General features: G+C 41.5%; 1 protein-coding gene across 1 annotated transcript in view; it reads right to left on the reverse strand.

The window, feature by feature from the left end:
* msh3 (mutS homolog 3 (E. coli)) overlaps positions 1–16995 on the reverse strand; it is a 73710-nt gene that overhangs the window by 36399 nt on the left and 20316 nt on the right. Inside the window, exons 12-16 of the mRNA XM_050052019.1 lie at positions 15284–15393; positions 9899–10031; positions 5947–6134; positions 3927–4095; positions 3637–3701 (exon numbers count right to left, since the gene is read on the reverse strand). Of these exons, the coding sequence (XP_049907976.1) occupies positions 3637–3701; positions 3927–4095; positions 5947–6134; positions 9899–10031; positions 15284–15393 (665 nt within the window). The remainder of the gene's footprint in view (positions 1–3636; positions 3702–3926; positions 4096–5946; positions 6135–9898; positions 10032–15283; positions 15394–16995) is intronic.

Consider the following 16995-nt stretch of genomic DNA (forward strand, 5'->3'; position numbering starts at 1 on the left):
AGAAATGGTTGTAATTCCTACACGGTTCATACTACATTTTTGAAAAAAGCCTTAAATGAAAGCTGAGAGTCTGCACTTTAAGCAGGTATTCATTGTTTCATTTAAAACCCATTGTGGTGGTGTACAGAGCCAAAATGACGACAACTGTATCATTGTCCAAATAATTATGGACCTGACTGTATGTGCGGTTTGTCTGGGCAGGTGTGAACACAGCAATAGCACTCAGGTGTGCACCAAAACAACCGAGACCTTCTTGAAGAGGTGGTCTCTGTCTGGTTACAAACAAACTCTGGTGCGGTTCGTTTGTGGTGAGAACGTGTTCCGACCTCGATCCGAACCAACTGCAGTCACATGACACATTGTTTGGGTTAAACATGAGCATGCTACAGTCCTGGAGGATTATTAATGTACACCTCCTGAACAATGACAGCAATATAGTCCACGATGAGCAGCGCTAAAATCAACCTGCGTAGTGGTTCCTCCATTGTGACATTAGAAAGTGTCGCATTTATCCTGCAAGTGTACTCTTCAACATTTTGTTTACTTCCTAACCCCCGTGATTTTATCCCACTCATCTTCTTTAAAGGTTGTGTCCGAGTCCCTTTCCCACTGTATTTTCAGAGCCGAGGTGAACTTGTAACCAGACTTGTAGTGAGAAGCCCCATGTCCTGTCTCTGCAAAGTGCAATATCATCTTCACATCAATCATACTTCAGGAAATGATGCCATATACTGAGCTTCAACAAGTGCTGAGACCGCCATATTCCAACTGTTTCGTCTCGTGCCTCCTTGAAACAAAGCAACTTGTTACACATATTCATCAGCTGCATTATGTCCATGGATAAGGACTACGTCAACCGCAGAGTGAAGTAAAATGATCCAGCAGTTTGCAAGCAAAAAAACGCAAAGATGAAAAGAAAATTTTGAAAATAATTATCCATCCATATTCTGTAACCACTTATCCTCTTCAGGGCTGCAGGGGGGCTGGAGCCGATCCCTGCTGACATTGGGTGAAGGCGGAGTGCACCCTGGGCAGATCATTAGGTTATTGCAGGGCCGACAGGTTCATGCTCACATACACACCTATGGGTTATTTAGAATCAGCGCTAACCTGCATGCCTTTGAACAAGCCTCGCTGACACGAGGAGAACATGCAAACTCCACACAGAAGGGCCCAGCATAGCCAGCGGGTTTGAACGCGGAACCCTCTTGCTGTGAGTCGACAGTGCTTACCACTGCATATAAAGCATAATGCATCTTTTTTCCCGTATTCTGTTAATCAGTAATCTACCCCTCTAGTTCTCTCATATATATTGCAGGCCTTGGGATGGAGCCACTCCCCAGGAACACAGTGAAGGTTTATAATATGAGAAAATTAATCCATGATGAAGTAAGAAGATAATATAGTGGGGGCAGAAAACATCTCGAGCAGTTAAGGGGGAGAGTGGTTTCCCCTCCTGAGTCCACTATTTTCAACACCTCATAGGGACCGTTAGACTTAAATGCCTTTTCCACCACAATAAGCCTGTGTATTTGTGTTTTTTTAAATGCGGGATAACCCTGCTTTTCCTCTGCCAGTAGACCAGAGCAGCACACTTTGACTCCATCAGCACACCTTAAATTTCAATGTGACAACTTTGACCCTTACTTTTTAGTTTTTATTGTCTCTCTTGGATGATACAAACACTTTCCTGTGGGCCGCGACAACACTAAACCCCCCAGCTTGCCTTAGAAGAACTAAATGCACAAACCTGCTATCTTACTACATAATGACGAAAACTCTGTGTGTCTGTTCCATGTTTTTCTCCTCACTGACTTCGTCAATCCATGTGGAATTTGGCACAGTGGTAGAGGGTCATGGGAGGATGCGAATGAAGCAATATTACATCAATTGGCCAAAGGGGGGCGCTATAGCAACCGAATGAAATTGCAAACTTTGAATGGGCATATCTCATGCCCCGTATGTCGTACAGACATGAAACTTTGCACAGAGATGCCTCTCCTCATGAGGAACACATTTGCCTCAAGAACCCATAACTTCCGCTTATATAGATTTTCCGCCATTTTGAATTTTTTGAAAAACACTTCAAATGGATCTCTTCCTAGGAAGTTTGAGCGATCTGCATGAAACTGGGTGAACATAATCTAGGGACCAATATCTAAAGTTCCCTCTTGGCAAAAGTTGGAAAACTTACTAAAACTGAGCTTCTATAAGGCAATGAATATTGCGGAGGGCGTGGCTCATCACATAAAGGTGTATAACATCTCAAGGGTTTCACCCATCACCACGCAACTTTGTAGGCATATGACCACACATAATCTGAGGGGACCCCTCCATTATTGACCCCATCAAACAAAATGGGGGCGCTAGAGAGCTCATTTCTTATCTAGGCCTAACCGCCATATGGATTTTTACTAAACTTGGTAGATATGTAGAACAGGACGCCTCAAGGTGACTGGAGAAATTTAACTCTAATTGGCAACTGGGTGGCGCTATAACAACAGAAAAATGCTTAAAAATGGCTAAAATGCGACCGATCGCTGTGGCTCCCCCTGTGGACCAATGTTTGTTTTTTCTTCTAATTTTTGGTATGACTAAGTCATAGTATGGTATGCTGTACATAATCACGGAAACTGTCAGTCAGTCATTCTGTCTGTCGTGGTCAATCTATGTGAAATTGCACATAGGCATTGAGCTACCAATGGGTATGGACTAGTTTGTAAATGTCTAATGGGTTACTTTTGGTGCCAGAGGTACCATACCAAAAGTGTTTGGTGGAAATGGGGCTTATGTTAATCCACTAGTCAGCTAGGAGCTTTGTCTACCTCCTGTTAAGTTGCAGACCTAAAACCAAAACAACGAACTGAAACACAGGGAACGCTGCATAAAGCTGAGGGGATCATTAAAGTCAGGTGATATTTCTCTATGACTTCATCACTATGATTGACCTTTTTCACATTACACTTAGTCTATTGATCCATTATTAATATAAAAACTATTGATAAGTGCAGCTTTAAACCATCATAGGATTAGTTAGACCAGATCACCTGGTAGTATAGTCTAAAACAAGTACTGTTGCTATGGTTACCTGCAGTTAAACACACCATTGCTTTTCGGTCATTTGTGTTGTAATATATATAGATTGTTTTGACCTCTTGCTCCCACTGTGTATATGTTTCGGGGTCTGCTGTTGTCATGGAAACGTACTGTATGTATAAAAGGTGGTGTCTTGAATTCATATAGAATTCTAACATTCACCTGAACAACCAGTCAGAAACATTTATCTTCCATTATTCTGCCATCATATATCATATATTGAGATAATTAGAAATGTAAAAAGGTTTTCATTACAAACTTTCTATCGTCACTTTTTTAGAGGCATGTCTCACTCCGCATTTAACCATTCAATGAAAAAATAAATTTCCTCAGAATTATGCAGCTAAATCTCTTATGACACTTCTACAAAAATAATTCAAATTCAGTTGGTTCAGAGGTGATTTTAACACCGTGGAGCAAATTTTAGTCAGTGCCACTATTATATAATTTTAGAAAAACTGACTGTGTCTGTGTGTGTTTGTCTCTAGTGTGTGTGTGTGTGTGTGTGTGTGTGTGTGTGGGCTGCAACTGTGAGCTCACCTGCTGATTTTGACCCAGTCAGGTGGAACAGTGGACGACAGCGAGTTCTTCACCTCAATCAGAAACTGAGGGCAGAGTAGGAAGACGAGGAGGAAGACTTTGATAAATAAGACGGGAGCAGACGGACAAAACAATGTGTCACTCTTGATTAAAACTGACACACACACACACACACACACACACACGGACATCAGATCATCACTGTGACTCAGTCTTCCACCCGAATCAGGCCATCAATCTCCTCCCACCTGTCTTTCACTCTCAGCCTCAAACACACACACAGTTGGTACCTCCTGTCCAGAGACGCTGGTGTAGTCCAGCGCAGGTGCCTTCAGCGTCAGTCGGATTTCTTTGCGGTGGTCTTGAATCTCGTTGAGGACGGACTGGATCTGCTCCCTCCTTTCCTGCAGCACCGGGAAGCCAGACAGATCTGAGAACAGCTCTGTCTTATTTCCAGACCTCCACAAACACAGAAACACAGTCCAAATGTGATGGCAGCTTACAACAAATCTCCGTACACATCGAAGCAGCTTGTTAAGGGGGGCGGACACACAACATAGGAGAGTTTCTGAGACATAAATTCTATTCAGGAGCAAAAACTGGAGGGGGGGAATCACTAAAGATCCTTGGAGCTCCATGCCAACTGTTGATGGTTACATGTTCAGGCCTATTTTTGTGGTACTGTGGCCACTATGCACCGGTGTTTAGCAATCAAACAGAATGAAACAAGTGACTGACTCCAATGAAATCACTGTAGAAGAGTCATAGAAGAGACCAAATTTTTTTTCCATCAACATTCAGACATTTAGCGATTTACAAATCTTTTCAATTTTCATGTGCGTATGTGTGTATATGTCGGCTCCAGGATATGTTCATGTAAAAATATGTAAAATAAAGTCTTGACAAATGATGCTGCAAGCTCTCCTTTTCTTAATTTTGAGATAATGTTGATACAGTGCTATCATACATCAAGTTAATTAGCGAGACAGTCTTCCCCCAAAACTAACTGTAGTATTTTAAGTCCTACACTGGTGCTAAAAAATAGTTCTTTAATTAATCAACAAACCTTTAATCAAGTTTTGATAATGAGCAAAAATGCCAAACACTGTCTAGTATCTGCTCTGAAAATGTGACAGCTGCTGCTTTTCTCTGTTTTATATTTGGGGTCTGGAGCATCTGAGACATTGTGGTGGGCATTTTTCATGTTTTTCTGACAATTTAGAGACTATACAATCACTCAGTTAATTTAAAAAATGAATGTATTAATCCTTAATGAAAGTAATCCTTAGCTGCACACCTGCACTGCCAGACTACAGTGAGTGTATCCAACAAATCAGTCGCTCATTAAGCTTTGTTCACAAGCAGTAAGAAATCAGCTTTAACATTAAATCACTACATTTGATTCAGACTTGCACAGTACCTCTACTTGTACCACGCCATCCCTCCTGTATCCAAAATATTGCCATGCATTTAGGCACCAGTTCCCTTCTGGCATTAGCACCTTAGCCTTCACTCATCTTGTCACACTTTCCTTCTTTAAATATTCAGAGTAGTATCGCAGCACTCGTCTAAAACTTCACTCGCATGCATGCAGATTCTGCTCAAGCAGATGATTCCTAACGGTAAAGGCTCTGTCTGATTGGCCAGAGAGTTAACAGCATAGCAAGTATCATACAAAATACACATATAGACAGAATGTCCGAGGATGGAGGGATATCGTACGCTGTAACGTCCATTGAGGGGAATTGTGATTTACAATATTGAGCTATATAATAAAATTGAATTGATTTTAAAATTGAATATTAGTATATTCAAACTGCAATATCGCAGGCTCTCACAATGTGTTTATCGCTGTAAACAACATTGCGATGACGACTGAAAGATCAAATATATCCACCTTATTCCAGAGGGTGCTACTGCAGAAATGACAATGGGTAAAACTTCCGGGGAGATAGTGGAAGTAGTTAGTCGCACTGTCTGTCTATGGTTAGTCTCAGTGGCTAATCTTGTTGTCTAGCTGTGAACAATGGCTCTTTTTGAAAGCCTTCAATTTAGCAAATACTAGCATAATACAACGTTTGGAACAACCAGACTAAGCTAAATTTGTTGCTTCAAAAACAGTGTCAAGCATGCACCCAGAACAAAAGGGGATTGTTTCTCCAAACAAAAGGTTGCAAGGTGGAAGTCGCACCCATAATTCATGCAAGGTAACATAGGGACTAGGAATAAGGTGGATGGAGCAGCCCTAATCGCTTCTCAGTTCCTCCTCTTTCACCTCGACACCTCCTCCACGTGCTGCTGGATACTCACTTGGCGGCCTTTTCATTGAGCACCTTAAGGTGGCTGTGGGCCGGAGCCAGCAGGTCAGGAGTGTCCAACAAGAGGCTTCGGAGCAACGCAGAGCTGATCTGTGACTGGATAGCTGGCAGCAAGGCCTGCAGTTCAAGCCCCAGGCGAGAGAGACTGCTGCTAATGAGGTAAAACTCCTGCGTGGAAGACTGGAACACACACAGAGAGAGGGAGATATGCAGAATATTTAACGAAGTGTACACAGGTGAGCAACAGCTGGTTAAAGTGGTAAATGAAGCTGCAGATGATTAGATGGTAACGGCAATTTATAAACCAGAAATAAAAAATACAGACTTTATTCTCCAACTAAATGCAAATCATTTTTAGTGTGTGTATATTAGGGCTGTCAAAAGTGTCGATACTTTGATACTTTTTCAATACCACATGTTTAAAAGGTTAAAAGGTTTTTTTATACTAATATTGTATCTGAGTGTAAAATTTTGGTATTGTGGCAACCCTAGTGTGTGTGTGTGTGTGTGTGTGTGTGTGTTACTGGGGGATTCTGTAAGCCAGCAAGATTAGAACACTAAATCTCATCAGCGCTGGGTATGGCAGCCAAGCTTAAAGAGCGACCATGTATTACAGCCAACACTGTGGTGACAGACACCACTCATTAGCAGCAGCACAGTCTGCAAGTCTTTACAATGCGGCAGCAGGAAAATAAAGCCCCCCGAAAAACTAAATATCACAGCTGTTTTACTGTAAGACAAAACGCAGATACAGGATTTATTCAGAGTTTCAGCCGTTGTTATCCTCCGTCACTGATGCCAAATATCACCAAGACAAATGTGCTTACATGCATCATCACTTTAAAATTAGGTGACGATCAAAGGCTGCCATTAATCCTTTTTATTTTGTGTAGATTTCAGTTCTATTGGTTTTTGCTGACAATCCGTAATATAAGAAATACAGCTGCCTATATTCTAAAACAGAGCAGATACTGATTTGTTTCCTCAAGGTGTACCACCCCAGTCAAACATTGGCCATTTAAAGGTCCAGTGTGTAGGATTTAGTTGCATCCAGCGATGAGGTTGCAGACTAGGCGTAAAGCCCCGTTTCCACCGAACACTTTCACTGGGTACGGTTACATGATGGCTTCTCATTCAGAATGAAATAAATCTGAATGAAATCATTCGGAATTAAAGTTTTTCCAGGTAGCTTACATGGGAAATATTCATTCCGAATGAGGGTTTACACGGGAGATCAGTTTAATCGCCTTTATTCGGGTCTGCACAAGGTTTGGGGCAGGGAAGGTTTCTGATTGGATAGGGGGCGGGGCGGATGTTACGTGTTTACGTTTACCGGAAGAAAACACTGTAGTCCTCGCTCCGGATAACAAGATGTTTGACGACGCCGTTCTTAGTGCCTTTTTCAGGCGTGTTTTGCTTATATTCTTGAAGCAGCAGTACGACAACAACCTTGTTCTACTAATGCTTCGTCTGTTGAGGAGGAGAAGAGAGGTAGAAGGTCGAAGAAGGGAGATAGAAGACCGTGCTTTGGCGTATGGAAACCGGTGAGTGCAACGAGCCTGACTGTTCTATCTCAGCCCGTTGCTATGTGAAACAAGCATGCGCAGAAAGACCGGAATGAACTTAAAGAGGAATGAGCGTTTACATGCACACAAAATTCTTTCATTCGGAATGACAAACGGAATAAACCATCCAACCAACCAACCAACCTTTAATCGGATTTAATTTTCAATCAGAATTACCACTTTTAATCGGAATGGCCTTTCATTCCAAATGAAAGTGGAATTAAACTGTCCATGTAAACGTACTGAGTATGGTACCTTTGGAACCAAAAGTAACCCTTCAGACATGGTAACTAGACCCTGGCGTTTCCACTGCAAACAGTACTCTTAAATGTGGGCGGGGTTGTTGTCACTCACTGCTCCGTCCAACACTCACTGTATTTCCTCATTACCAGTGACACAGATGGAAGTCTGCACCTTGTTTATCGTCCACAGAATGAGGCTGCACGCCGACATTTTCAGAACAAAATAAAACACAGTGAGAGTTTCTCTCCATGCAATATTTAAAAATAGCAGGTTTGTGCATTTATTCCTTCTCAGGCAAGCTCAGGGATTTAGTGTTGCTGTAGCCCACAGGAGCGATGCTTCACAATGCTTTTTTTTCTCCAAACTTTTCTCCGGATTAGAATACATGCTGTTCACATAATCCAGTCGAAATTAACACATATAAACGCTTGAAGATCTACTCATTACTTAAAGTGTATGTCATATAAAAACTAAAGTAATGGTCAAAGTTGTCATATTAATTATTTAAGATGTGCTGATTGATTCACGCTGTCAACTTGTACACTGAATAACATTACAATGTTAACGTTCCACCTAAAAGTTGCAGGCAGTCGGCCCAGTGAGTGAAGTTATTTTTTCTCCGACTCCAGCTGCTGCAAGAGGCAGCAAAACATCCTTTCATTTTATAGTTACAGTCTATTAATAAAACTCTCCACGGTATGAACAGTGGTTACATGAGCCTAAAAACCAGCCACAACTCAACCCTGAGCAGAGTGACCATCTGCTACTGACCAATCAATGGACAGTTGTGTTCACAGCTCCACCTTTTAGTACCAGATCTGTGTGCTAGGTACCCCAACAGAATGGAACAGTTCCATTGGTACCATTCACAACTTTTTGCAGTGGAAATGGGAAAAAAAACGTACCAAACTGTACTGTACCGTACTGCTCAGTGGAAATGAGGGTTTAAGAGAACGACAGAAGCCAACATGAAAAGCAAAAATGCAAATGGTCCTATCTAAAACCAGTGTTTGATTTGTCCATTCTAGGCTACTGCAGAACAACATGGCTGACTCTGTGGAAGAGGACCAGCTCCATATGTGGATAAAACAGCTCATTGTAAGGTACCAAAAACACGATTCATATTTTCAGGTGATTAAACACTAATCAAAACATAGTTATGAATATTATATACAATCTCTGCCGATAGACGTCCCTGAATCCTACACACTACACCTCTGAGATGAAATTCAGTTGATGATTAATTAATGCTCCGCATGGAAATACCTCAGATGAGAGTCGATGTCGTGGATTACATCGACTTCACATTCCCATTAGTGATGTCACAGAACAGTACCAAGTCATGAAAGGTTAATGAGAGTCACCCTGACAATGGTTTATGGCATTAATCACATGCTGTAGTTTTAATGGTCCCCTGAGATGCTCTTTCATGAACCCAAACAGACAGTGACTGGAGACCATAAGTATGTCCTCCTTCCCATTATGTCAACGGAGCCATAGAGACACAGGCCATTACACACAGGCACATTTATCTACAGATGGGCAAAATGACAATTAAGGCCCCTGTGTGTGTTGTGCATGTGTGTGTATATTTGTGTGTGTTCAGTGACATTTGATCGTTTTCTTTTAACAATATATGAAGGAGTCAGAACGTTGATCATGAGCTCAGAGCAGAGTGCCTCTCTCATCTCTGTAAAACACACACACATGCACACACACAGGTGGGATGAAGCCTTCTGACATTTCAAAAATGGGTCCGATGGGAAATGAGATTGTGTCAGACAATCAGGTAAGTGGCACCGAGGCAACTGCACCCTGTTGTTAATCACGACGCACGTCATAAAAGAGAGAGACGGAAACAGGGGGAGCTGAAATTGTATTGGTTTTCATTTTGACACAAAGAGCAGGAAAAGGGAGATCTGCTTTTTTTTTTTTTACTGCCTTTATCAGAGGATTGTAGTTTTTGATTTTTCTAACAGATCTCAGCTTCACATGGTGAGTAACATGTTATCATAACTGACAGGAAGGATCACTAGTCCTGCAAAGAAAAGTCCAAGGTTGTGAAAAAACGATAATATCCAAGGGGTAAGAGGTGTGTCTGTGTGTGCGTGAATTATAATGCTTTTTTTATTTTACCTTTTTGTGGTATATGCTGCAGATGCCTCTCTCCAGGTCGGGCAAATGCGACAGCAGGGATTTGATGGAATTTAAAGTGGGAGAGTGCGACTCCAGGATCTCCTGCACGGCATCCTGCCTTTCTGAGATAGACCTGTGGGTTCATGATAGAAAAGGAAAGTAGAGAGTAATGAAGGAAGGCAAAGAGTCAAAGAAATTAAAATGTTCAATCTCAGTCATCAGCAAAAAATAAGTTCTTCTTTGGGAACTGAATTGGACTTGATTGAAACAACTGCCAAATTGCCACTGATTAGCTTCTTCATAGATTCTGTGATGAGCTGGCGTTCGCCAGTAGCCTTAACAACTTAAAGGAATTCTTCATCCCCTTAACGACCATTTGTGTATCGTTGAATTTGTGAAGAAATCTTTGATTTTTTTACTTGAACTTTGAACAAACACAACAACAAGATAGCATACTTAACTCACATACCTGCAAAGGTATTTAACCCAGGTAAAAAAAAACACAGGGGTGGTAATTACAGAATTACAGAGGGATTATGTGTGTCTTAGTGAGCTGTTGATCTGCAGGATAAATGACACAAACAGAAAGAAATATTGGACCATTCATGTTGCTTCTGGAGTTTGGCTCATTTTACGAACAGTACTCAGTATGACCTCCCACAGTTGCTGTTCCTCATTATAAACCTCAGAAAGGTCAGAAGCTGAGATCATCTACACAAATTTTTGAAGCCACAGTCCCTCTTTTAGCTGAGCTGCATCCTTCCAGTTTGTTGTCATCAGTCTTTTAGCGGTCATACATCCAGCTGTTAGAATTTGTGTATTGTGATTCGACCAGTTTCCTTTAACTGTATAACTCAAAAGACACAATGCTGGGTCGCAGTGAACAGCGTAGCCAATAATTTTCCCCCGGGATTGTGTAACATTATCCCAGAAGGTTTTAATACCATATGGTAAAAAGTACCTTTATGTTGTTTGCAGTGTCAACAAAGAGTTAGAAACAAATATGTGAAGAAAAGATTTTTCTAACATGCCTCCACGGTGAATACAGAAGCTTAATTTGAACTCATAGAGGTTGGAGTTTAACAACAACAACCATCTGTTAACAAACTCTCACACAACCCGACTTGTCCAGTCATGAGACTTATCAATGATCTCTTTAAGGCCAGACTCAGAGCTGCTGGCCACGTAGTTTGCTTGTGTGCTATTGTGTGACCTTGATGTTTAAAAGTCACACAGAAACACAAACAAACTACCAATCGAGGCAGTGGTAGATCAACAGCTTCTGTGTTCAGCGAGGTAAAATTATCATTATTGTCAATGGAGTCTGGCTTTGAGGAGAGATAGGTTTCACTTAAAGTTCAGTACCTCATTGGAAGGGGTTGTCTGTCTGGAGAGTACTGAGACCTGACTTGGATTACACTGAGTCCGAGTTTGTAAACAGATGTTTTAATACAGTTTTGCTGTTGTTAAATAGGTCCCCTATAACTTCAGCCCCATCCATCCATCCATTTTCATCTGCTTATCAGGGGCCCACGGGGACAGCAGGCCAAGCAAAGCACCCCAGACATCCCTCTCCCCAGCAACACTTTCCAGCTCCTCCTGGGGGACCCCTAGGCATGCCCAGGCCAGATGAGATATATAATCCCTCCAGTGTGTTCTGGGTCTGCCCCGGGGCCTCCTACCAGTGGGACGTGCCTGGAAGACCTCTAACGGGAGGCACCCAGGAGGCATCCTGATCAGATGCCCGAACCACCTCAACTGACCCCTTTCGAAGCGAAGCAGCAGCGAATCTACTCCGAGCTCCCTATAGATGCCCGAGCTCCTTACCCTATGTCTAAGGTTAAGCCCAGCCACCCCACAGAGAAAATTTGTCCGCTTGTATCCACAATCTCATTCTTTCAGTCACTACCCGGAGCTCATGGCCATAGGTGAGGGTTGGGGCGTAGATGGACAAGTAAATCAAAAGCTTCGTCTTTCAGCACAGCTCTCTCTTCACCACAATCTTATCTCATCCACACCCGGCACCTTGCCGGTGGGGAGCTTCTTGACAACCTCAGCAACCTCTGCCAGGGATATGGGCGAGGGTTCCTTGAGTCGTCAGGCTCTGCCTCCTCCATGGTGGATGTAACGGCTGGGTTCAGGAGTTCCTCAAAGTGCTACTTCCACCACTTGACGATATCCCAAGTTTGGGTCAGCAGTTCTCCTTCTCTGCTCAACTTCAGCTCATCAGGATTTTTTACCATGGTTGGATTCTTCGTTTCATCGTGGAGGCATGTGAGAAAAACAGTTTGCTTCATAAATTCAGCGTAACACATGGTGGATAGTACAAATGGCCATTCAGGGGGTGAAGTATTCCTTTAAAGTCAACCATCTATGAAGGAAGTGATTATAGTGTTTTCTATAATAAGTAAGATTTCTTCAGTTTGTATTTTTAATTAGTTTGCAGTACCTTAATAATATCTTTTCTGATGACAGATTAGAGGTGTGTTATTGGAGTATTAAGATGTGTGTATTAGTTTAAAAAAAGTTTAAAAACAGATCCACTGAGGCAACATTTTCGTACGTTTTACAATGTGGGCAGCTGAAACATGAAACATTAGAGTATAAAGTGTTAAAAACAAGTGATGACCTGTGTCTAACTTATGCATAACCTGGTAAAACACATTCTACTAAAGACAGAGTAAAAATGTGGGAAAAAAAGCAGAAAAGTTGATCTGAGTTATGTAATAAAATGGACATCAAACTCACACTCAATCATGCATGTATGCCGTGTGCGTGTGTGTGCATGTGCATGAGTGTTTGTGTCGTGTGTCGCTGCACTGTGTGTCTTAGTATTAATGTGCCTGCGTGTAATCTGGGCTTTATTGATGTTGAAATTCTGTAGAGGAGCTGTCTGTATAATCTGAGCGCAGTGCCCAATCCACAGCGATAATCCCTGCACTGTGGGAGGGAGAGAGCATCTCACACACACACACACACACACACACACACACAAACAGAGAAAATAGTCACGCAATCAATATATGGATAATAACATTACACTGCGGAGAAGAGAACCTGAACAGTGCTGCAATAATATAACTGAGAGGTTGTTTGTGGCAGAAGTGCTATGAGTCAGTTTCAGTGTTTGTGTTCAAAGAGGTCGCCTCCAGAGCACTTTTTGTGTGCGGTTTTACCCTGCAGTGTTTCTGAAAAGAAGAACAACTGCTCTGCTGGGGATAAAAATAACTCAGTGTCCATATCATATAAGCTGTCTTACATCCTCTCTAACAATGCTGGCTTATTGATATGTGACATTGGAGAATGTATTATTTAAATTATTAATTGAAACATGAGAAAAAGAAATAATTTCATATGTGACTGTATTAAAATACAGTAATAGGGGTGTAGTGATCCACTGACATGATCGATATATCGATTCAATGATCAACATTCCAATATCATTGATGCAAAGTGAAAACATCGATCCATATTGTCATCTTAAGGATACTCTTTTATTTTGTATTTTAAGAGAAGGAGGATGAGGATAACTTTATTTACTTGGAAATAAATTTGCAGTGTGGAACTCTCTCAAGTGATGGCCTCCGATTGGTTCCTGCTACTGTATAGGTTGTTGTATGTTTTGACAAAGACCTGCAGTGGTCGAAACATGTTGGCTCTTTTAATGATTTAGCCACTACAATAAAGGCTTTTTAATATTTCCTTCCTCGTTTTTCCTGCCTTAATTGCCTTCCTGTCAAAACTTTAAATTGTTGTTATAAAGCCAGCAGCTATAACATGTACACATAATATCAAACCAGACAGGAAGTAATGAACAGGGTTCCCTCACACATTTTCAAAAGTTTTCCATAATATTTTACCCAATTTTCATGACTTAATTTAAGTAGTTTAAAACAGGTAGGCCCTTATAGTGCTCACAATGAGGTTCTTCCTGCAGTGTGCTCTGCTCTGAGACAAGCCCTGTAGCTAAAATGTAGCATGGAATATGGAACGGAAGATCAACAAATACAGTAGACATAACTGGTAACGTTATGGGGCCCGGGTGTGGCAGGCGTGAAATAAGTACCGACGCTGTGTGTCTCTTAGGTACCCTTTTGGCTGTCTTGATGCTTTCCCCTTCAGCCTGTCTGACCAGAATTGTTTCCCCCATGTTGCCGATATTAAACATTTTGGCAAACTAGCAAAACACTGCTGTTTTGTTCATGAACCTTTACAGTTATTACTGAGCTGAATTTGTTACTTATGTTAAATGATCTTGTTGTTAATCCATGTTTTATGGCTGTTGGGAGAAGTTTGCCTTCAGGGCTTTAAGCCAGATAATCCTGAAGTTGTAGGAAACAGATGATGGTTTGAGTTAAAATGAAAAGATTTCTTCCAAAAAAGCACTGAAGGTTAACTTATCCCATGTGCTGTTTTATGTGTGGAGCCAGTTTAAAGTTAACTTAATTGCACTGAAGTGGTTACAATTACTTACAATATTTATGTGTTGTTTTTATATTTTATGGCCAAAAGAAGAAAAGAAAGGTGCAGCAATCTATACAGTGTTGTCTTGTGATGAAACATCAAATATAACATTGCAGTCATTGTGCACTTGTACTTTTTGTCACACTGAGACAACACAGTGAATGTATGATCCTGTAAGCGTGGCCTAGTTTGCCCAAAGTTAGGCTTCAGGTCAGAGACACTGCTTTCTCTCAGGCTGCATGCCTCCACTAGGACCGACAAACCAGAGGCTATCTGGTCAGTTCAATTCAGATCTTTACTATTCCACTAGAGGAAAATTTATTTGCAGCAAGGCAGCTTGAAAAATAACAAAAACACATCTTAATAATTACAAAATTATGTCATAAGTGGAGCTTTTTGGGGGGAGGGTTAACAGCCTTGGAATAACGCTGTTCATGTCATATCAAAATGATTTTAATTACCATAATGATGACTGGGAGACTTGTGTTTTTCTCAATAATGCATAAGTGCATGAAAAATCACACACCAATGCACCATGTCGGCCAAAGTCTGTTGTTTCAGATAAATAAAAACTAAACTGTCAGTACACAGTATTTTTATCTACGCACAACTAACTTTGCAATCACACAACCATCTTGAGTCGTGTGATGAGGTAAACGCTTGCAGATCGTTAACACTGGAATTTTTCCCATCTCTACCAGCCATCCCAGATGATGGTAAGCAGCATAAGCACTGCCTGTAAGTCCAAATTCAGGGTGAGAATGTGCCCTCAACATGGTTCTGTGATCCAAACAGCCTCACAGAGCAGACCAACTCCTGATGTTCAGATTTACTATGTGGCACTGATGGCGAGACTAGAGAAAGAAGCTAAATCAGTTTAGCTGAACACTGACAGGAGGTCATAGGCTACTCTGTACTTACTGAGAGTCTGTGAGGGGCTGGCTCACCCACTTCCTCATCAGTCTCCTCCCAAACGGAGTGCGAGTGTGGTCCAACACCCACAACAGACTGCCCTTCACGCCACCATCTGTCTGTCGTCGAAAGAACACACAATCACAGAAAACACAATTTACACATGCACCATTTGAATGTGCCAACTTTCAGGAAAAGAAAATACATTATGATGTGCTACATTTAAGATGTGAGAAGGATATGGAAGCCACGAGGAGTCAGGTGAGGAGGGTTGAACTGAGCTTGAACTTCACATGTGACACACATGCCACGGCAGCAGAGTCGTGCTGAACTTTTGAGCTGTCACCCATGCAAGCCTCACTAGTCACTGAACATCCTCTTGTGATCGGAGGAATGACAATTTAACTCACCCATTAAATGTTGACAGTCCGCTGTATAACCACGACTGCAACCTGGTTTCTGCTAAGTTGTGGGGACACAATCTGGACAGTCCTGACATATATAAATATAAGTCACGAAAATGAAGACTCTGGGCTTAACTTAAAGCTATAATCAATATTTTAAAATATTGATTGTCGACACACCTGGATCATTGCTTTTACTTGAGGAAACACTGGAGAGTTTTGCCCTGGTTGATGCAAGGACACTTGGTCGAGTTTTCTCCCAAGTAAAGCCCACAACCTGCCTTTTAGACCCAATTCCCACACCGTTTTTTAAAACATTTTATGGATTCTTTGAGGAACAGCTACTGTACATGGTGAATTGCTCTCTTCAGACAGGTGTCTTCCCGACCTCCTTGAAAACGGCGGTGGTGAAGCCCCTTCTGAAGAAGAGCAATTTAGACCCAAACATTTTTAATAATTATCAACCTGTATCCAACTTACCATTTTTAATCAAAATCTTAGAAAAACTGGTTTTTAACCAAGTAAATGATTTTTTAAATACAAATAACACTTTAGAGAAGTATCAGTCTGGTTTTAGGATGAACCACAGTACCGAGACAGCCCTTTTAAAGATTTTACACGACATCAGGTGCAATTTAGATAACCATAAACTCACAGTCTTGGTACTACTGGATCTAACCGCTGCCTTCGATACAGTAGACCATCACATTTTATTAAATAGACTGAGGCACCTGGTCGGCCTCTCTGGTACTGTTTTTAACTGGTTCGTCTCTTACCTTATTGATCGACACTTCTTTGTAAGTATGGATGCATGTTCCTCAGGAACCCATGAGATAAAGTGTGGGGTCCCCCAGGGGTCAATTTTAGGTCCAACTCTTTTTAATCTCTACATGCTTCCTCTGGGGGACGTCATCAGGAGGCACAGCATCAGCTTTCATAGTTATGCTGATGATATGCAACTGTACATCAACGCGTCTCCTGATGACACAGGGCCAATTGATGCCCTTTTTAACTGCATTTTAGATATAAAGTCATGGATGGCAGCGAATTTCCTGCAGCTCAACCAGGACAAAACAGAGGTTTTAGTCATTGGTCCTGGAGGCAAGAGAGAGAGACTTTTACCAAAACTACAGGATTTTAAACCAACACAATCTGTAAAAAATCTGGGTGTGATTTTTGACTCTGAGCTCTGTTTTATTCCACATATTAAAAACATAACAAAGGCAGGTTTCTACCACCTTAAGAATATAGCCAGAGTTCGCCCGTTTCTCTCTCAGGCCAGCACGGAGGTGCTGATGCATGCTTTTATCTCCTGTA

Source organism: Epinephelus moara, chromosome 8 (genome assembly GCF_006386435.1).
Source record: "Epinephelus moara isolate mb chromosome 8, YSFRI_EMoa_1.0, whole genome shotgun sequence".
NCBI lineage: Eukaryota > Metazoa > Chordata > Actinopteri > Perciformes > Serranidae > Epinephelus > Epinephelus moara.